Source organism: Abrus precatorius, unplaced genomic scaffold (genome assembly GCF_003935025.1).
Source record: "Abrus precatorius isolate BTA unplaced genomic scaffold, Abrus_2018 Scaffold2, whole genome shotgun sequence".
In the NCBI taxonomy this organism is placed as follows: domain Eukaryota; kingdom Viridiplantae; phylum Streptophyta; class Magnoliopsida; order Fabales; family Fabaceae; genus Abrus; species Abrus precatorius.
Genome location: NW_020874362.1, coordinates 21,796,537 through 21,820,176, shown reverse-complemented (window position 1 = coordinate 21,820,176; position 23,640 = coordinate 21,796,537). Strand labels below are relative to the sequence as shown.

Here is a 23,640-nt window from a genome sequence, read left to right as displayed (position 1 = left end):
AATTTTAAATTATTTTAGAATTTTGCAAACATGATATATGTGATTAAAAAATATTTTTATAAACATGAATTTAATATCGGTAGCGATCTGTAAATGGACCGCAAAATGGTTGAATAGCGACAAACAGCAGTGGTGGGACAGTTTTGAGGGCTTCTCCAATATCAATATATTCTTCGCCATTTCAAAGCAGAAGAGTTTTGCATTCCCCTTATCTATAATCAGTGTGTGAGACCCATTCTTTTTATTTTTGGTACATTTGTCTTCCACTCCACTCCATGCATGCATGCATTATGCTTTTCATACGCCACATGTCTTTCCCTACACCACAATCATTCAACTCAACCCTCAGGGACCCTTTTTTTCTTACTTTTAAAAACTATTTTCTTAATTATCAATATATTTTATAAATTATACTCAATATGTCAATTTGATTTAATCAGTCTTTCACTTTATCAAAATATTTGTACAGAAAGGGAACTGAGGCCTCTGACATGGTATTGTTTTAAGTAAAATATTAAATCAGTCCTATGATATAGTCTAAATTTTTTATCATGTATGAATAAATAATAAGAAGAATCCTTTTATATAAGTTAGAAGTTTTATTTTAAAAGAAGAGACTAAAAATTATGTATCTACAATGTACAATTAGACAGTATACAAATGTTCTCACGTTAGTAGTAGCCCCGAATCACAAGCCTGAGCCTTTAAGGCTTGGAAAAACCAGTTGAAATTTGAATAACACTGACCCAAAATAAAATAAGGTTAAATTTTTTCAACTTTACCTCGCACTTCTTTAACAGGCAAAACACGATGGTCCACTGAATGCTGTTCATTTTCCCAGCACTACTTATTGTCATGTTTTTATGGGCACACAGTAAAAAAAATTAAAATAATTGTTTAAGTTCTGTACAATAATTTTTAAAAAATATTAAATTTGCCCCTTCAAACTAAGGATAAACAGTTAATAATAATAAAATTTTATTAAATAAGTATTTATTATATTTTTTTTATGGAAGTATTTATTAACATTGTATAAAGAAATTGCAAGACAAGATAAAATTGGTTCCTATTGACCTTATGAACAAGCCTGTTTGGAATAAAGAAAAGGTTCATCCAGAAGGCAAGGTGCCATCACTTGAACATAATGGTAAGGTTTTAGTGGAAAGTATTGATTGGAACAAATATGTTGATGCAAATTTTGAAGGGCCATCATTATTTCCCCATGATTCCGTCAAGAAGGAATTTGGAGAGGAGCTAATAAAGTATGTTGATACGTTTACAAAAGATGTGTTTGATTAATTCAAAAGTATTTATTATATTTTTATAACTTCAATATAATAATTATGTATTTTATTTTTTATAAAAAAAATTTATACATAAATGCTTAAACTCAGCTTTAAGAGTTAAGGTTAATAAAATCCTTACAAAATTATTATATATTTTAAATTTCAGATAAATAGATATTATATTTAAGTAATTAACTTTTTCACTTCACTATTACATTTCACCCCATTTTATTAAAATACTAAAAGATAAAAATATTAAAAATTCAAAGTATATTTCCTTTTTATAAGCAACAAAAATAGTTTTAAAACAGATAGAGCATTATTTTTCATTTCAGATATGTGGCATTAATTTTAGCCCGGTTTATTTATAGAGGTATGCTTCTTTCAGGAAATAAAATCAGACTAGCAAACTCTAAATTAACATTCGAGAGGAAATACAAATATTATAAAATAAAAAGAAAATTATTTCCACCTCTTATCTAGTAGAAGATTTTTTAAGACACTATTTTGTTAGCACTAGTCTTTATAGCACTAATTTTAAGGATATAAAAATAGTTTAAGGGGGTGGGGGTCTCGATAATTAATATATTTTAAAAATTATAATTAGTGTTATAATAATTAATATTTTTCCAATAAAATATCAAAATATAACATATTTCTGAGAAATAAATATTTTTATTAAAATTTTTGCTAAAATACGTTAAATATTATGGCAAAAGTAAATTTAATAATTTTTAATTTAAGAATTCATAACACTGGTTAGCGTTTGTATTTCCTTTTCGAAAAGGGGTCTCCATAACACGTTTTCTTAGAAAATTTTTAATAAAAAAATTATATATTGGGAATATATTAAAAATCACATTGGGTGTGCTTTGACAGTAATTTGGTCTCACAAAAATTTATATTTTTTATTTGATCACTCATTTTTATTTTTATTTTTATTTTTAAAATAAATCCTTCATAATATATTTTCCTACTATATGTTCTTGTTATGCTTTTTGTTTCTCATTTTGTCTCTCTAAATATTTAAAAAATATTATTTAATATTTTAAACATCACATTTATTTATTTATTCATCATAATTAAATCTTATAAAATTTTCATTTAACCCTTTTAAAATGAACAAATGATAATTTTTTTTAAAAATAAAAAATAAATGACAGTATTTTATAACCACCGACAAAATAAATTAGTTAAAAAATTCTTTAAAAATAATAAAAAATAAGCAATTAAATTAGAAATTTATAAGTTTTTTGGATTAAAAAACTTAACCTAATATTTTTAATAAAAAAAATATTTTAAATTCTTCAATAATCTCATAAGAGCACTAGTTTGAACTTTTCTGATAAAAAAAATCGTCTGCAATGCAGCTAAAATTTATGGAGTGGAATGTGAAAGAATTAAATTCTACCTACTTTCATTTTCGATGAACACGACCTAAAAGTTCTTCACAATAACATAAGGGTGTTATTGTAATTGCAATAATAGAACCAGTAATATAAAACAGTTCCTCTGCCTTGAGAAGGTACTCCACATTGGCAGGTTCAAAATGGAGAACAAAAGGAAGACTTTACTATTGTTTGTTGTCATAGCTGCATTGCTATTCTGCATGCCAAAGGTAAGAGTACCAAAAACGGTTTCTTGCTATATAGTTTTAATTAATGTAAGAATTATAAATCTTTGTCCTTATTTTTTGAGGCTTTGAACTTATTTTTCAGGTGTCATATGCTGGTTCTAATGTCAAGATTCAAGCCCAAAACACCAATTCTGAGGTTGCATGCAACCTTCTTTGTGTTCTAACTTTTAGTACTAGCTTGTAGCTGTTTTCACTAGCTTTTGTTTTGCAGGTGGTAAAAGGACCCCATAGAAGGCTTTTGACATTTGTGGGTATGACTTCTATTTACGTTTCTCTCTTCACTTTGACATTTTCTCCTTTTTCTTCTAAACTAAGTTTTTTGTGCTTCAACATATAGATCCACTTACAAGGAAATACTACTTATATTAAAGAAGAAACTTACAAGAAAATACATATATTAAAAAAAAAAAGAAGAAGGAAGTATTTGTACTAGATGTTGAACATGTATTCATTCATGTGGAGTGTTTCATATATAAACACGTGAGCATCAAAACACGAAAAAAGAATCTTATCGTTTTGTGAACGTTTATTTTCTATTTTTATCAGTAATTTACAATTTGTTATTTCTATTTTTTTTAAACTTCTACCCCATTCCATATGATAATATTTTAACAATTAAATAAATAACATTATTTTATTATAATTATGATGACTTAAATATATTTTTCCTTTTGATTTAATATTGTATTTTTATATTAATTTATATATTACATTAGAATTTAATTAAAACTCATTATATTAAACTTTTTTTATTTTGTTGGATTTCATTAACGCCCATTGGTTTAAAATGATTAGGAATTTGAATCTCTTTCATGTCTCGGATCTTGTGAACGAAGAAAATAAGTAATGAGTTTGTTATTTGAAAGGTCTATTTGATTTTCTGTTTATAACTTTCCTCACAGAAATTGTTGGTTTTTCATTTTGGGAAAAATATGTTCAAATGCATTGGAATTGATGAAACTGAGAAAGGCCAAAGTAATAAAACACCAGTTGTGTATAGATTCATTCATTGCACTCAATTTAAATGAGCTAGCATTCAGTGTGGCTCTTAAAACATAGTTAAAAAGAAACATTATATTGCATCTCCATATCAATAAGGTAACGTATATGTGTGTCTTGAATCGTATTCACTTTAAATATTCTAGTCAACTTAGATATTAATATACAAAGTTTTCAAGGGATCAATTTCATATATGTTTCGTTTTTCTATTTTCTTGTAAAAAATAATTGTTATTATTGTAAAAGTGAATTGCTCTAATGAATGAATGAAACGTTGTTTATGGTGAAGACTGTGGAGCAAAGTGCAAGGTGAGGTGCAGTTTGCACTCAAGGCCAAAGATTTGCACGAGAGCATGCGGAACATGTTGTTTAAGGTGCAATTGTGTTCCTCCAGGCACTTACGGGAACAGAGAAATGTGTGGCAAGTGTTACACTGACATGATTACTCATGGCAACAAGCCCAAGTGCCCTTGAGACCTATTTTATATCCATATATGTTCATCTACGTAACAGCAATTAAAATTCCCTTCTGCTTATCTATCTATGCATTATGAATCTGATACAATATTGTAATGTAATAGTCTTCATCAGCCTGTGTACCTGTTCTGTGAGTTAATTATTACCTATGATGCATCATTTGTGTGATAAACTTGTAGCAAATATAATTAAGTGTGGATTTTTCTTACGTGTTTGTGGATCAAATGAAATCATGCGCTTCTGTGTGATATTAGATTTGTGATTGTTTTAAGTTAGAGTATTGTTGTGAATGTATTTAGAATATATACTGATTTAGGAAACAAAATATAAGATTTAAAGATAGTTTTGGTGTTAAAATTACATTATTTTTTAATATTAGTCTTTGTTTAAATTGCATATTTGCTTTTAATTTTTGAAGTTATAAAAATAATGAACATTTAGTCTGTTGGTGATTGATCAAATTAAAAAAATTTATCATTTTCAGTACATAAAAAAATCAACTAAAATAAAAAGTAGTGAAAAAAAATTTAAAAAAAATCAAAATCATTTATTATCTATCATTTCAAGTGAGGCAAATATAGTGTAGGTATCAATCAATAAAACAATTTAAAAAGTATTTAATAAAAAGAAACATTGATGATTTTAAAAATTATGTAATGTGTATTTTTAAGTAATTGAAATATTTAATAAGTATATTTAATATTTTATAATCAATGTTCTTAAAATATTAGTTAATAATATATTTTAAATAATTACTAGCATTTATAAAATATAATTTTCGGTTTTCTGTGTATCGTTGTTTAACAAAATTTGTTTTTATTTGTCTATTATTTTAAAAAATTTAAGATAACATTAATTATAATATTTTCTATTAATCTTTATTAGAAAAGATAGAGAATTACTATTTGAAATGTCTGGATAATCAATTCTTTTGATCCATTTTATAATGTTACTATTCTTTTTTAATAGACCCCTTTTAAATTATCTATTACATCTATTATTATTATTATTATTATTATTATTATTATTATTATTATTATTATTATTAAATGCGATAAATTGATTTTTTCGACTTTCTCTCATGAGGATAGGAGATGTTAAGAATAATTTTAAAACAATTTTGTAATTTTTAATTTTAAGGTTAATTTTAAATATTTAAATGTACTAATTTTATATTAAAAATTATTATGTTAGAAATATAAAAGTAAAATTTTATTATTATTAGTTATGTTGTAAAAGATGAGTTTAACATTTTTATTTAAATATATTATATAACTTATTGAAAAACTTAATATCATTAACTAAATTCTTCAATTTTTGTGAAGTATTTTTTTCTGCTCTTAAGCTCTTTTTTAAAAAATTTGTCATGATTATTTTTATAAGATCCCTTTTAAGTTATATCTTACATTAACTATTTTTTAAAATTGATGTAAAATAGTTAAAACAATCTTATATTTAAGAATATATATATATATATATATATATATATATACATATATATAATATGATTTTTTTAAATTTAATATACTCTAAAATAATTTGTTAATTTAATTATTAAATAATTTAAATTTATTTTATATTTTCTTAGTAATCAAAATTTTAAAGAACTATTATGAGATATGATGATAATATTAAATATTATATTTTAAAATTTAATTTTTTGTATGTCTTGTCAACAAGTATTAAGTAATCTTAGAAATAAAAAAATATTAAAAATCATAGTAATGCATTAATAATAATTTAAAAAATGGAAAATATTACTCTTTTTTAAAAAATATATTTTTGATTTCATTATATTAATTATATTGATTCACAGAGTTAATATAAACAAGAGAGATAAAGGACATATTAAAAATATTATAAATAAATTTAATATAAAAATCTAATTATTCTTTAATTTATATACTAAAATCTTAAATGGCAAACTGAAGGAATGTGAAATAAATTCTTGGTAAGGAGTTTTCTCTATGGATATTAGTTAATGATATTCATATATTTTACTAAATAATTAAAATTGATTAAAAATATTAATTAAATATTTAATTTTAATATAAAATTAATTTTTCAATAGTTTTTATTTCTCTAACTAATATATTTTAGATATTGGTCTAACTTGGTATTTTACGTAACTAATATAATATTTTCATGTACTATACTTCTACTAATCATTTTAACATTTTATAAAAAAATAAAAATTATAAAAAATTAATTTAATATATAAAATATTATTATTTGTCAATTATAAAATATTTTTTAGTTTGTATATCAAATATATAATATTTTTTATTAATAAATAATATAAATTAAAAAATTATTTATATTTCATAAATTGATATTGTATTTACATAATATTACATGATTAAATTACTAATTTATATAAAATAAATTTAATAATTAAAGTATTTAGAAATAAAATCTTAATTTTTATAATTAAGATAAACAAGATAATAATAATTTCTTATAAATACAAGTGGAAATAATCTGTTTCCTTTATTTTAAGGAACAGCCACAAGTGATTTTAGTTTGTCAAAATGCATAGAAATGTTCACTCGCCAGTTATCAACATTTAATGCTTTTTATGTATTTATTATTAAATGAGGGATCAATACTCGACAGCATTGGCAGCATCACAACACCTATTTCCAAGGACATTAAAGAAAATTAATTTTTTAATAAATGCGTCATTTTTTGTCACTCATTTAATCAAACACCTTTTCAAGGAAGTTTTAATTGATGTGTGAAAAATGAACATGTCTTGTTACATTCTCCCTAGAAACTAATAGACTTTAAACTCCCTAAAAATAACACTACTCCTTTCAGTTTTCTCTTTTTAAACAAAATTATTTTTTAATTATAAAAATATATACCTATTTTTTAATATATTTATTATTAATTTGTTATATTTATATTTGTTGAAAATATTATATTAATAAAATACTTGTTCATCATTTCTATAAAAAATATCCAGTCATTTAATATATAAATTTATTTTTTCTAAAATTTATATAACATTGCACATAATAAAAAAAATTAATATTATATATAATTTTTTTTTATCATCGTAAGGTTGTATGTTAAAAAATAATATATAAATTATCAATTTTGTTATCGAATATTATATTTTGAAATATATAATATAAATGTATAATGTATATTTACATTTTATCTGACTTGATAAATTAATTATTCAAAAATTTAGTCTTTAAATTTGAATTTAGACATTTAAAAACAGTAATATTTTATTAAAAAATGATTTATTACACTTTTGTATTTATAATTTAATAAATACTTCTTAATAAAATTTTGTTATTTTTATGTACACAAATTTAATTTTGAAGTTAACAAAATTTTAATACTTATTTTTATAAAAAATTATAAAAAATCTTTATTTTTAAATTTGATACATGTGTTATGTGTATTCGCTTTTTGTTTTATTTAGTTAGTAGCCGACCTATGTAATACAGATATATTTTATTTTTAAATCATGATATAATTTAATAATCAATTTATATATATATATAATAAAATTACTTCACGTGTTAATTTTTAAAAACTTATTTAAATCAAATATAAACTATAAATACTATGTATAAAACGATAACTATTTAATAAAATTATGATAATTTTAAAATATAATTTATTTTAAAATAATAAAAATAATTTATTATGTATTATAAATTTATATGTAAATAAAAATATTGATATAAATTTTATATAATATAATAAATATTTTTATAAACATAAATATAGAAATTCATAAAAATTTATATAAAAAGAGAAAAATTAACTAACTATTTTTATTTTTAAAATTAGAATAAAAAAAAATTATATATTAGACTATTTTAACATCAAAAAGTAAACATAATAAACTATGAAAGAGTTACACTAGAACGTATTTAGTTAATAAAAGAGTATTAAAACTGAAAAGACTCCATGGCCCAATGGATAAGGCGCTGGTCTACGGAACCAGAGATTCTGGGTTCGATCCCCAGTGGAGTCGGTTTTACTACTACAACGTTCTCATCTCTCAGCCTCAGAGTGCAGTAAGGGAACCTAAGCCATATTTTTCAAGAAGCTTGAAATGGAGGGCGAGGAGAAAACCTTGGGTTTTTTTTAACAAGCTGGCTCTTGTTTATTGAATTCTTCTATTATTAAAAAATATAATATATAAATTATTTATCAAATATTATTTATATTTTGAAATTTGAAATATATAATATAAATGTATAATGTATATTTACATTTTATTTGACATGATAAATTAATTATTAAAACATTTAGTCTTTAAATTTGAATTTTAGCTTTTAAAAATAGTAATATTTTATTAAAAAATATTTATTACACTTTCGTAATTATAATTTAATAAATAATTTGTAAAAAAAATTATTTTTTTTATGTACACAAATTTAATGTTAAATTTTAAAGTTAAAAAAATTTTAATACTCCATATTTATTTTTAAATTTGATATACGTGTATTTGCTTTTTACACATATATTTTATTTTTAGATCAATGTATAATTTAATAATATATATATGTGTAATAAAATTACTTGAAATATTAATTTTAAAAAAACATTTAAATCAATTCTAAACTATAAATACTATGTGTAAAACGATACCAATTTAATAAAATTATAATAACTTTAAAATATAATTTATTTTAAAATAATAAAAATAATTTATTAAGTATTATAAATTTATATGTAAATAAAAATATTGATAAGAAATTTAAAATTTTATATAATATAATAAATATTTTTATAAATATAAACATAGAAATTCATAAAAATTTATATAAAAAGGAGAAAAATTAACTAATTACTTTTATTCTTAAAATTTAAATAAAAAATATTCTACGTAGCATAATATATATAAGTGAGTAAAGATTGATCCTTTATGTTTTTCATGCTTTATTATGTTGTTGGAATTTCAGACGATAATTGTTGATCATTCTCGTTGCAGAAAGTCACTGTTTTTCATTTTCTAATTATTATTATTATTTTTTAATTTTGGGTGCATTTTAGATGATGATGGATGGGATGATGTCACGACCCTTTTTTATAAGGGATCAATAACATTCTACTTTATCATTCCTAAGTCAAATACTTATTTATGAGATAATGCATGCATAGAATGGGGAATATAATTTTCCTTAAAAATTGAACTTCAAAATCTTAATCAACAAAATAACAAAGCTCGAGAGTATCTTCATATAATCCAAAACTTTACATAAGTGTGTGTGTGTATATATATATATATATATATATATATATATTTACAACAGTTACTATGCAAGGAGCACAAAATATAAGTTTTTGAATAATAATTATATCATTAAAGATTGTAGCTAAATAGTCTAGACTCTATCACGATCCCTTTTTATAAGGATAATGACATTATGAATTATCACTCCGAATTTAGTTTCATTTATGAATTAATACAGATATATTACAAATAATATAATTTTCTAAAAAAGATTTTGACTTTAACATCCAAATCAACACATTAATAAAGTCTCAAAAATACTTTACATATAATAAGATAGCATAAGAATATGTATATAATTACAATAGTGGCTCCAAATGAAGCTCATAATAAAAACTCTTCGTATAATAGTTACATCAAAATCTTAGATTTGTAACTAAGTGACTTAGGTTCACACTAAAACTTAAACTACAAAAATTAAGATACATATTCCAAAATCTTCGACCCAGACTACTCTTTAGCCAGACTCCTTAGTATGTAAATTAAACATTCCACCTGTCACTCATACTCACGTACCATAGGACGATCATTGCAGCACACACAACAACACAAACAAAAACAAGGATGAGGTTATATAAATAAAAAAAAATATCATAATTACAGGGTATGAATATACCAAAATCATTTGCACAACACTTATGGTTTACAACAATTACAACAATCAATACAACAATCTCAATCAATTAATTCAGCATGTCCAGCCTCTTTCCTAGCCATCTAATGCAAATGCAGCGATTCAGTTTTCATCTAGTTTCACAGCCTAAGTAATCCAGAGGAACTATTCCGGTCTAGGAGTAACCTATCCCGGTATTTGGATCTAGATAAGTACAGCTCAATGTCCTAGGCAACTCTAGGATAATAATGATGAATGTGATGCAGTACAACTAAATCAACATATTACAGCACAACAAATATTCATTCTCAGCTCTAGCAGTACAGCAAAACACACAATTTCATTCAACTTTAACAACTCAGCATTTCAATATACAGCATACAGTAAAACTAAATAGCTCCAAATAATAATTAAATATTTCAGCATATATAACACAACATTACAGCATTTCTAACAATTAACATACAACAGAGAATACACTCAACCATACATACTTTAGGTTTTACTTTAAAGCTTATTCATACAAAAATTGATTCTCAGCTAAAACGAGATTATCTATCATATGAGCCAAATCAGCTTAGTTAAGCAACCGAGAAATATACTCAGCTACTACGCTGGTTTTGACCTAGAATATGATCATTCAACGACTTATTCTCAGCTATAACAGGAGTAAGTTCACAATTAACTCAATATTTATTTGACAAATAAATCAGCTTAGATAAGCTCCCCTTACCTGGAACGAGTTTCAAGATCTTACTTCTTGTGAATCCCAAAGGGATAGATAAACCGTTTGGATATGAAATACGACTTGGACAACTCAGATCTACTCAAAACAATACAATTTAAGTCTCTTGAAAAAGAGAGAAGAAATAAGATAAAAACCAAAAAATTGAAGTCCGAAAACTCACTTAGATCTTGCTGAGATAGAAGATCTTACTTTAACCGGGAAAAAATTCAGCTTCAAGAAGGTTTTCTTTAAGAAGAGGAAGTGAGAGAACAAAGAGAAAATGAGAGAGAAAAGTTGTCCGGTGAGAAATAAACTTTTATGGAGCTGAGGGTCCTTAAATACCCCTCCAAATTCGCGTGCACTCGCTTGAGCGGGCTAATTCTCGCTTGAGCAAGCTCCTCTCTCGCCTAATAGAACCTCCCAGATTTCTATAATTCTTGTTTGAGTAAGGAACACCTCACTTGAGCAAGCTCCATCTCGCTTGAGTGAGCAGCGTTCTCACCTGAGCGAGATCGGGTCCAAAGAGCCACCCAATTTTCCTGCTACTTCTCGCTTGAGCGAGGTCGCCTCTTCCCTGAGCGAGATTCCTTCTTTCCTGGGCAAGGGACAATTGGAGAGATCTTATCTTATCTCGCTTGAGCAAAAATTATCTCGCTTGAGCGAAAATACTCCAAAATGTTCCATTCTGCACGACTCAATCTCGCTTAAGCGAGAACTACCTTGTTGGAGCAAGACACTCAGCATCCCAAACTGTTAATTCTTCCTAAAATGAAACAACACAAGTCCTTGACTATAATTCTTAAGTTATCACACGCAATTTCTTGATCATGTCTGTTTTCTCCATAAATCCATTTGTGGGCTCAAACACAAGCCCCTCGTGCTTGGTTTGTTAAATTATCTACTTGTTTTACTTCGATTGGATTTATATGCAGTAAAATAGATTACTCACTTTTTATTTACCATCATGACGCTAACTTCACTCTTCTACTTGTCTATGTAGATGATGTTATCATTACTAGCAACACTTCAACTTTATTTATGGTCTTACTCAACGACTCCATCAAGAATTTGCCCTCAAAGACCTTGGCCAACTACATTACTTCCTTGGACTTGAAGTTCATTACTTCTCTGGCGGTCTTACAATTTCCCATGTGAAATATGTGTGAGACCTTTTGGCCGAAGCCAATATGCTTGAAGCCTCAAAGATCTCCACTCCAATTGCTCACAAAGCACTTGAACTTGATGATGATCATGAGCCTATGGATCCTATCGAGTATTGTCAATTGTGTGGTTCTCTCCAATATCTTACCTTCACTAGATCAGATATCACACATGTTGTCAATCTTGTGTGCCAACACTTTCATAATCCAACCAAAAAGGATTTTCGTGCTGTCAAATGCATTTTGCGATACATAAAAGGCACTTTAACACATGTTCTTCGTTATTTATCTCAAAGCTCTCTCACTCTTAATGCCTTTTGTGATGCAGATTGGGCAAGATGTCCAACCACTAGAAGAAGCACCACTGGCTATTGCATCTTCATTGGCTCAAACTGTGTATCGTGGGCCTCAAAGAAACAACTCACTGCCTCTCGTGGCTTCAATATCTCTTCTTTGACCTTGGCATCACTCTTGAACGTCGTCCCCTGCTATTTTGTGATAACCAAAGTGCTATTCACTTGTCTCACAATCTAGTACTTCATGCTCGTACAAAACACATTGAAATTGATTATCACTTCATTCGTGAAAAGGTCACTGTTAGCGACCTCCAACTCCGCTGCATACCAATAACTCACCAAATTGCTTATGTGTTTACTAAAGCTTTATGCAAAGATTCCTTTGCTACTTTTCATAACAAGCTTGGCATTCATCCTTCCTCACTGCCAACCTTGAGGGGGTGTTAAGAATAGTAAAGATAATTCAAGTAAACTATTGGAAGACAATCTGCACCAATGCCTTATCTTGATTCATGGGATTAAATCAATCAATCACCATAAATTGCCCCAAATATCTTTTTCTTTTATATATTGTTACCATTGCATTGTATCTATAAATATGTACAAAACCTCTTGTAAATATTAAATGGAGAATATATACATTTAGAAAGTTTTGCAACACCTTGCCTTTCATTAGCTCAACATCAACTAAAATCCTCCATCACACACACAATATGCATCAAACCTTTACACATCAACCACACAGCTTATACATACATAATTTTAAGTCATTTCACACCACAACCATCATACAACATCACACCTAACACATAAGGACATCGTAGTTAAATGAACACATCACTAATTCCAAAAGAAAATAGGTATGCACCCAACATGGGCCTGACAAATAAAAAAGCCAAGAATGTTCTTTTGCTCTTTGCTTGTTCTTGCAATCTTTTATTTTATATTTTTTTAGTAATCAAAATTTTAAAATTTGTTGTCATAAAATATTTCGTACATTGCATAAGCATAAAAACTATATATATACACACGTATGTCGTTAGATATAAGATTGAAGTACTATAGTTGATGCAATTATTAAAGAACTAATTAATAAAAAAGTTTTATGAGATATGATGATAATATTAAATATTATATTTTTAATTTTTATTCTTATGTCTTGTCAACTATTAAGGACCTTTTGAAGTAAAAAAAAATTAAAAATTATAGTAATTTTAACAAAATAATAAAAAAATAACAATCTTTTTTTTTAAAAAAATATCTTTGATTTGATTATATTAATGATATTGATTCACAGAGTTAATATAAACAAAAGAAATAAAGGACATATTAAAAAATTATAAATAAATTTAATATAAAATCTAGTTATTCTTTAATTTATGTACTAAAATTTTAAATGGCAAATTGAAGGAATGTGAAATAAATTCTTGGTAAGAGGTTTTCTTTATGGATATTAATTAATGATATTCATATATTTTACCAAACAATTAATATTGATTAAAAATATTAATTCAATATTTAATTTTAATATAAAATTAATTTTTAAATAAGTTTTATTTCTCTAACTAATATATTTTAGATATTCGTCTAACTTGGTATTTTTCCGTAAATAATCTAATATTTTCATGTACTATACTTCTACTAATCATTTTAACATTTTATAAAAAAGAAAAATTAGAAAAAATTAATATATAAAATATTATTATTCGTCAATTATAAAATATTTTTTAATTTGTATATCAAATATATAATATTTTTTTATTAAAAAGTATATAATTCAATGCATTATAATATTAAAATATAGCAAGCTTTAATAAAAAATTATTATTTATTATTTTTGAATGTGTATTTAGTGACAATTAAAAAATTAATAAATAATATAAATTAAAAAATTATTTATATTTCATAAATTGATATTGTATTTACATAATATTATATGATTAAATTACTATATTAAATAAATAAATAGAAATATAAAAAAATTTAATAATTAATGTATTTAGAAATAAATTCTTAATTTTTATAATTAAGATAAAAAAGATAATAATAATTTCTTAGAAATACAAGTGGAAATAATCTGTTTCATTTTTATGACAAATGACACCAGGTTGTTTAATTTTAAAGAACACCCAATAATGTTAGTGTATAAATTATTTAACTTTGGTGATAAGAATATTAATTTTATTCTTTTATTTTCGCACTTTTAGATAGTTTTATCTTAAATTAAGCCATGATCATTTCACTTGTTCCACAATAAATTTAACTGTATCTATTAAAAACCTACTCATCAACATTACATGCACATAATAAATCTGAGCATATAAAATGGTCTTTGTTTGATAGATCTTGATGCTTAGAATTTCAAGTTGCAAATACAAGTAACGAGGAATAAAAATTGAGAGCAAAGCACTCGCTCAATTTACATGAACAAAATTATAGGAATCAACTAACTGCCCCAGAAAACGTTTCCCACCATAAGCAACCACTTCCACTACGAACTTAATTAGCGCACGTATGCAGACACAAGCACGTTACTTTTTGCTAGATACAGTCAAAGATGATTGCCATTGGGTAAGCGACTCTCTAACTCATTAAACCCACAAAAAGAATATCAATAACAGAACCCAGTATTAATCAACTCTCATGGTGGATGGCTTCACGGTAATTACATGATCCCAAGAAGTGGAAGGACTCGTTACATGTGTGCCATTAACTGAGGCATGTGGGTGTAACGGCTAAATCCCTTCGAAGCAATGGCAAATAATTATTTGATTTGATCACGTTGTCATTGGCGCATGCTGCTTTAGATGCTAAGTATCACGTAACCATGCATTCTCATGCTACAAAACTCTTTTTAATAGTCGCTGAATCCCTGACTTTGTTAGTACCTGTTACAAATACAAAATAACAATTGGGACAAGTTAATCCATGAGCTACTCAATCCTCTCTGTAGTTTACATAATTCTAATGCTGGTCGAAAATTTACAGGCGTTTTCAATTATATACATAAACTCAAACATCATCACTGAACATATATATGCAGAGTATACACATTCATATAGAATGTTTATTTTTAAAGCTTTGTGGAACCAAGTATTAGAGCTTACCCCTCTTCTTGAGCTTGTTTCGGAAGCTTCTTTTCCGGCTAAATGCAGTTTCCTGCAGTAAAATGGCAATTATTACGGCACAACATTGGAACCCAGCAATAATATAGAGTTGGAATTATGTGTGGAAGTATTCATTCTATTCAGTCAATGGTTAACTCTACCATCATATATGACCAGCATCAACGGTAAAAGCTCAAGACCCAATTTTACCATTACAAATTATTTCTTTAAAAATACAATCTCAATTGGAATGTATTGTTCCAGGAATTAGGCACACAACACAAATAATGCTTCAACATTTACCACAGGTTGACCAAGTTCCCCTGCCCGACGAACTGCATCAACAAGCTCCCTGTTGGATTCAGTGTACATGCTAGTAACAAGTCCAATTTGACCAGCTCTAGCTGTACGACCAACCCTATGCAAGAAGTCTACAGCAGAAGTAGCAAAATCTGCCTGAAATACATGCACAGCATTGAAAATGAACAACCATATATTGTAAATATAACAACTATGAAGAGATGAAAATAAGGAGAAAGATACATGCATTGTCATATGATGATTTAAGAGTTCTATATTATATAAAGTAACTTAGATAAGTGGCTGAAGAAACTGTGCAGGGAAGGCAGGTGATCTTGTACTTAATGAGACATCAATTTTAAGAGTTAATATCAGATCTCTGTTGAACTATAAGGAGTAACTACAATAGTCGATAATGTTAGCGGATAATTCAGTGTTTCAGACTACACATTATTAGTTGTAAAGAACCTCTTTATCTCTAGCTTGCATCAATTCACTCCTAGTCAAGAATCTTAAGACTCGGAAATTTCCATCCATTTCACTAAGTCTTCTTATTTGGATTAGTTGACAGTTGACATTCAACACTTTTTTTTGCTTCCTGAGAGATTTGGTTTTTAAAGCATAGCATAGATCCATTAACTCAGTTACTACATGCAGTGCATCATTAATCTTCTATTCACTCTGTCATCATGCTTCATTCTATTTGATCACAATAATGTTCCTTTCTTCTGAGGGTAATTAACAATCTCCGAAGTTGACACGCAACTAAACCATTAAATAACAAGTATACAAAATCACAAATTTCAGCATACTCTTCGGTGAGTTTGGTCTGCCCTTACTCCTCTATTCTAGTCTCACAAGTCAGAAAAGTACTCAAAGTCAACTTGAATAGACTGTCATGCTCATCATAATTTAACTGAGACAGATTAGTTGAATTGCTTGAGGAATTAAGGATCCTCTGCAGATAAGTTTATATACAGATACAGATCATATTAATATTAATAACTATGTCTAATTGCAGCAAACAAGGAATCATAATCAAATAACATTCAAATCACTATAATACCAAATCATATCCCAAAGATATGAATTAACAGAGATATACAGCTTCCAAATAGGAGATACTTTGTTAAGGTCCAATTGCAAGTTATGGGACTTGAGTCTCACATTGAAGGTTTACAGGATTCTAGTTTGGTTTATAAGGCCTCAGGTTCTTCAACTACAACTGTTAGCTTTTGTACTGCAGTTCTCCCAATGTTCGTAGCATACATTCAAAGTAATTTAATTTCCAAAATATAGACTATGAATGATAGTAAGCTTATGAGCAAAAGATATTGATTAGTGTTATTTTAATAAAGCAGCTGGTGATATATCTTCAAAATTAACTTCTCATAAAAATGGTATATGTAGTATTATTAATGGGATGAAAAACTTTAGCTCCATCATGTTTGTGTGCATTGTCATTCTAATTTTCTACATATACTGTAATGCTTTCATTTGACCAACATACTGTTTTTGATATCTAATCTTCCCTTTATTTGTTTTGAAACCTAGGATAAACAAAGTTTTTGTTATCATAAAATAAAAAAAAATAATTGATGCATGAAACTACTATACTTGATTAAAAGGTGAAATATACCTGAATAACATGCAAGACGTTTGGAATATCAACACCGCGAGCAGCAGCATCAGTACATACAAGAACACCACCTTTCTCATGAAAATCAACTAAGGTCTGTGCTCGCTCTTCCAATGTGCAATTCTTATGATAACGTAAACATTCAATCCCAGATCGGAGCAATATCTTTGCCACAGCTTCAACGGCCTCGACAGTATTGGCAAACACCATTGTTCTGTGAATGCCACCAGCATTATCCAAATCTTCAGATCTGAAACTGTGATTCACAGCCTTTATGAGTTCATCCACTTGAGTATCAACTGTAACTTCTATCCATTTTTGCTCCAATCTGAAAATTGTAAAGTCACAATAAATAATTAAATTAAAAAAAGCATAAACAAGCACATTATTTATATTTATACAGCATGGCCACCATGATTTGGATATCTCAAAATAGCACAAGTTCAAAGATGCTGTGTATATAATTTATAGGTATTTTTGACAGAAAGAATGGCACCAAAAACTAGTTCCTTGAGTGTAAAGTCATATATAAATAAGTGAATGATTTGATAATCTCCACTCAGAGGCTAATCATATGGGCTTCCTTTAAATTCTGTAGCTCAAATAAGAAACTAACACTGAAGTTGGAATTTTAGATATCAGGAAAGTGCCTTTCTGAGGATTGAAGAACAGTAGTCAGAGATGAGAACCTGAGTTCTCAATCATTAAAGTTGCACAATTTGTACACATAAATCTAATCAGAACTGGAAAATTTTCAGCACATAAACCCTATTTTAGTGCTAGGGGCATGTCTGGTGCTACATTTTCTCATAACCTTTTACAACCACTAGTTGGCCTCCACCACACAACTCAAACTTTTCAAAGTGTGAGCCTATGGCATGGTATCAATGCATCCATCACTAAGTTATTTAGTTAGTTTGATCTTAACCACCATCATTATTCATATTCATATTCATAACAATCTAGAATTTCAGCACAAGTGGTAATGTGCATTGTTCATGCTTCAAGCCTAAAAAGCTCTTGTGGTAGGGGGCCTATTAAAGAATAAAGCCAATTGATTTGCATGGTAATGAGTTATACATGCTTAAATTAAATGTCTGAAACAATTCTTCATCGTTTTCTTATGTTCAATTCAGGCTAACCTGGACTATGTGTGAATGTATAGTAATGCTCATAGTTCCTAGGCATTCACCTCAATATTCTTATGGACACTACTCCACATTCTTTAAAATAGTCGTACCATTTCTTATTATGGCAGTATTTGCTAAAATTTGTCTCCATTTGCATTCTTTTTATGTCATCTTCAGTTCACATTCAATGGATCAGATGACATTTGACCATTTTCCTAGACTAATTCAATAAATACATGTCATTATTTCACCACAAGAGCAATTGACTAACAAGGACCAAAAAAATTAAACATCACTATTGATAATAAGTGAGAAAAAATGCAGAACCTTGGATTGTGACAATGGAGATAGTTTCCACAAACCCACTTAGCATCAGGAAACATATGTTTCAATGTCCCTCCAGCTGTTTTCTTTCCATTCACTGGAAGTGTAGCTGCAACAAAAATATACTGTTTACTACGCTTATAATTTTTCCTCACTCTCCTCCAGTCTCTTTGTTTAGCAGATACAGCTTCGTTAGTATTATCAACAATATCCTCATAAGTATTGTCATCCTCGTCTGAGGTGGCTTCAGTTTGAAGTTCCTCTTCACCTTCAAAAGCATCTTCTGATGACAAGGAAGATCCCTGTTTCATTGGCAACTCTTCAACTGATTCCTTTGAACGAGACAAAAATTTTTCATCAAAGCGGAGCAAATTTATCAGGCGGATTACTTTATTCTGGAAGCTCCCACAGAGAAGCATATCAGCTTCATCAAACACCTGTCAATTAGAAACATGAACATACAAGTAATGAACATCAAAGTTTAATTCATATATCTTGTAGATCAAAATAGCTACATAACTTCTGAAAGATACCACATATTTAACACCACGCATAAATTCCATGCGGCGGGTTCTTTCAAGGTCAACATAATTCAGAAGGGCAGCGGGAGTTGTCACAATGATATCAGGTTCCCGAATTGGCCATCCCTGTGTTAAAGTGATTCTTAGTTTTGTGAATCAAACTGAAATTTTGAGAACAAAGAGCAGACCACAAATTCCGTACAACTATAACTATAGTTGCACAGCAATCCCAAAATACAGAATGCAAACAAAAAACCTAAAGCCTCCATACCTGTCTGCCACAAATGGCTGCCACACTAACTATCGTCTCACCATTGTCTTTACAGAGACTGCTAGCCATCCTAACTACCTGCTCACACAGTTGCACATTTGGACAAAGAACAAGCAGAACTTTCTGTGGTGGAGATACTTCTTGATCAGACACAGCGTATAGAGAATGATCATGGCTCTCACGTAGCTTATCAATTAGAGGAACTAGGTAACTGTATGTCTTACCACTCCCAGTCTCCGCTGCAATAATCACATCCTTCCCTGACAGCACAGATGGTATAGAAGAGGCCTGAACACGCATCAACATTGTGCACATCATAAGCCTCATAACCCCCCAAAAAAATGGAAAGAAAAAAAAAAAAACAAAACAAAACAAAAACCAGTTATCCCCATCTTCCAACCTATTGGTCAAGCTTCCTAATTTTATTCTTGGTACAAAACTACAACATTTTTTTAGACTGAAGGAGCTCTACAAGAGCCAAAATAGAGCTTAAAAAATAGCTTACGACTCTCATAAGCTCTGTGTAGCTTATTTTAATAAGTTTGTAGGTGTAAGTTATCAAGAAGCTGTTTTAAACTTATTCTAAGAAGTTTTATGATCAATTTTACATTACAAGCTCCCATGTGAAAAGACCTTGTTGATTGAATAAGTACTTAAAAGAGCTTATGGACAACTTATGACTTTTATAAGCACTTTTCTACTTATTTTAATAAGCTTCTTTGTATAGCTTATTAAAAATGTTGTTTTCAGCTTATCCCAATAAGCTTCATTGTTAAATGTATTGCATAATTGATGTTTTTAAAAAAAAGAACTTGTTGAATAACCCCTTAATTAAGTTATTTATCTAGATGATCCCAGGTTTCAAATTAAGGTGGAAAAGCTCAATTGCAGCGGCAACAACAAGGAAGCGAGTAAAAATTGAGGAAAAGAAAAGAAGAGTAACCTGAACGAGAGAGGGTCTGTTGAGGCCAACGTTAGAGAGTGCTCCAGAAATGGCATTAGAGAGACCGAGTGAGCTCCACGAAACGGTTTCTTCTGCGAAGAAAGTGTCTCTGCCATTGGAATCTTGTGATGATGATGCAAGAGCGCTTACAAAGGCTCTTGATTGCGTTTGGCGTGGAAAGGGGCGCGTTTTGAATAGAGAAGGCGAGGTAGGTGTGAGAAACAAGGTGCGAGCATTGTTGAAGTGGGAGAACAAGTGCAACCGAATTGGTGGGTTTTGGAGATGCAGCATCAATGCAAAACGGGTAACAATCATTACCATTCTCTTCTTCTTCCCTCAAAATTTCACTGATCTTCCAGTTCGGTAGTCGTTATCGTTATCGTTATATTGTTAAACAATCACAGAACCAGGAGGATGGGGTTTAGGGTTTTAGGTAGAAAAGAATGAGATTTTTTTTTTCTTTTATCGTTATATTGTCATTTACATTTTTCGATTCATTCGCTAATTTGCCATTAAAATATTTCATTCTTTAATTTATTTTTTAAAATTAATTATCTAATCTACACCAAACGATTAATTATCTAATTTATTAAATAAGTATCACAATTTATTAATATTACAAAAATATTCATAAAATTTAATTTCAATATATTATTAGTGTAACTTTTTTATATTATCAACTATTTAAAAAATATGAGAATATAATTTTTTTTAACTAAATATTATAAAAGTCAACTATTTTAAATGACGAACGAATGTATAATTAAATATCAGTATAGAAATTCTTTTATATTAAATATATTTTAATTAAATTACTTTATATAAGGGTGATAAAACTGGTGGGATTAAAAAGAGAGAAAAATCAAAATATGTGTCTTCTTAACTAACTGGTTAAATTACAAATGCTCAATTTGCAGATAATTTGGTCGTGAGACCTTGAAAAAAACTAATGCATTTTTAATGATATATTCACCATTTTAATCTATTTTTCATGTTTGGTTTTTCTGCTCAAAATTATTTTAGGATTGACATAAATATAACACAATACATAAATTAGGTCACACTAAACATGAATCGCTGCTCCCTTTCTATCGTGAAAGAATCTTTTTCAAATGCATTACTTAGAAGAAATTATATACATGTTACTTGAGCCATCTACCTATTAGTTCTTAATGAAAATTAATTTAAAATTTAAAATTAATAAGTTTCTAATTCATTTATTTATTTATAATAATACTCATAATTTTTTAAACAATAATCTGCATGCAAATTAGTAATTAGTAATTAATTAATAAATTAAAAAATTTAATATATACACTGCTTTTATTAAAGGAAAAATTTATAACAGATATTAAATATATTAAAAAATATTATACTACTCATAAGCAAATTATATACACATTTATAAAATTTTATTCCATTATAATAAATATATTAATAAAAATTTACTACTAAATTAACCTAACTATTTTCACAACATAATTATATTATATTATAATATACTTTATATTATATAAAAAATATATCATTATTCTTCACATTAATGATAACATTTTTCAAAAACAATAATTATAAAATATACATTATTATATTTTTTAACATAAATTCAAAACTTATCCATTTTAATAACTGTAACATTTTAAATAAATTTTCATTATTTATCATTACATTATATTTAGTATAGAATTAACTATTACTAAAATTTTTACTAAACTACTACATATTAATAATAATATTTTATATTTAATAAAAATTAAACTATAATTAAAATTAACATTAAAATTATAATAAATAAAATAGGAGAAGTTACCTCTAGATTTTAATTTTTTATGAGTTGTATTTCTTTGAATAAATTGTTGAATCTTTACTATTTTTTTTTTTAAAAAAATCAATCTTCTCTTAATTAAAATATTTTTTTCTTTATTTTTTTTTTTTACCTTATTCTCTTTCTCACAACTTCTTTTTCTTCGTAACTTTCTTCTTTTTCAAATTTTTTTCTCCCTATCATACATGGTTTCCAACTCTAATATACAAAGTGAAAATCATCGTTGATAATTTTAAGATTCCCAACTTATTTTATTCTATGCTTGACCTACATGCAAAGATCATAGTAAAATATTGTTATTGGTAATTTTACAAAGGTCCAAAGGTCAGGGATGACTGTATGCAGAGATTTTCTTAGCCATACAAAAATTGCTATTGGCATTTTTTCAAAAAATTTTGAGTACTTGAAACTTTTGAGCTGAGCATGCTTGACCAGGTTCTGTTCGTCTAAAAGTTGCCATTAATGTTTCTTTATAAGTTGTTACTGTATTTTTTGAGCAATTTCACCATAAACTCGAGTATACTTGACCTGGTTCTCCTCTAAAAGTCGTCATTGACATTTTTTGAGAACTCTGTAGTACCTAAAACTCCAGCTTGAACATGCTGCCATGATTTTATTTTTCTATAAGTTGCCATTAACATTTTTTGGAACACCATATTTACTTAAATATGCAAAAAAATATTATATTTCTATATTTTTAATAACCAAATACCATATTGAAATAATTTTCCCATTTTTAGTATGCTTTAAATTAGAGACAATATCTCTTGATGTGTGGATCCAATATTACCTTTGACTATGTCAATTACTGTAATTAGTGTGATTACCAATCAATGGTTATCAACAATATTTGTTACCTTATTTACTTGAATGTCTTAATATTAGCCTTAATCATAGGATCATGTATTGCTAGCATTTGCTCTATATGTACATTGTTACCATCAGACTAATACATCGTCCCTTACCTCCATTACATTTTTAACTTGGCATCAGAGCGCTTAAGTTTAGAAGGCTTTTAATCCAATACAAAACATGGCATTTGCTACAGATTCAAAGAATAAAAATGATTTCTCATCCATTGTGTCTATCAAGCTGGATGGGTACATGCTAGGGACAAAGG

General features: G+C 27.4%; 2 protein-coding genes and 1 non-coding gene across 5 annotated transcripts; 2 read left to right on the top strand and 1 right to left on the bottom strand.

The window, feature by feature from the left end:
- The first annotated feature begins 2,835 nt into the window (after positions 1–2,835).
- Positions 2,836–4,395, top strand: LOC113859158 (gibberellin-regulated protein 1-like). Its single transcript, XM_027491973.1, has 4 exons — positions 2,836–2,904; positions 3,005–3,058; positions 3,134–3,173; positions 4,211–4,395. Exons 1-4 carry the CDS (start codon positions 2,836–2,838, stop codon positions 4,393–4,395), a joined length of 348 nt encoding a protein of 115 aa, XP_027347774.1.
- A 3,930-nt stretch (positions 4,396–8,325) lies between these two features.
- On the top strand, positions 8,326–8,398 carry TRNAR-ACG. The gene has a single exon. It is a non-coding gene; the product is annotated as a tRNA-Arg (tRNA).
- Positions 8,399–14,777: 6,379 nt separating this feature from the next.
- On the bottom strand, positions 14,778–21,130 carry LOC113858384 (DEAD-box ATP-dependent RNA helicase 22). Of its 3 annotated transcripts, XM_027491023.1 has the most exons (9): positions 20,696–21,130; positions 19,753–20,040; positions 19,494–19,607; positions 19,229–19,397; positions 18,964–19,069; positions 17,507–17,834; positions 15,871–16,023; positions 15,568–15,619; positions 14,778–15,348 (listed from the first exon to the last, which is right to left on the bottom strand). In XM_027491023.1, exons 1-9 carry the CDS (start codon positions 21,014–21,016, stop codon positions 15,296–15,298), a joined length of 1,584 nt encoding a protein of 527 aa, XP_027346824.1. In that variant the 5' UTR covers positions 21,017–21,130; the 3' UTR covers positions 14,778–15,295. The 3 variants fall into 3 exon arrangements, with proteins under 3 accessions (XP_027346824.1, XP_027346822.1, XP_027346825.1); XM_027491021.1 differs by having other exon boundaries at positions 18,964–19,397; XM_027491024.1 differs by lacking the exon at positions 19,753–20,040 and having other exon boundaries at positions 18,964–19,397.
- Positions 21,131–23,640: the final 2,510 nt, after the last annotated feature.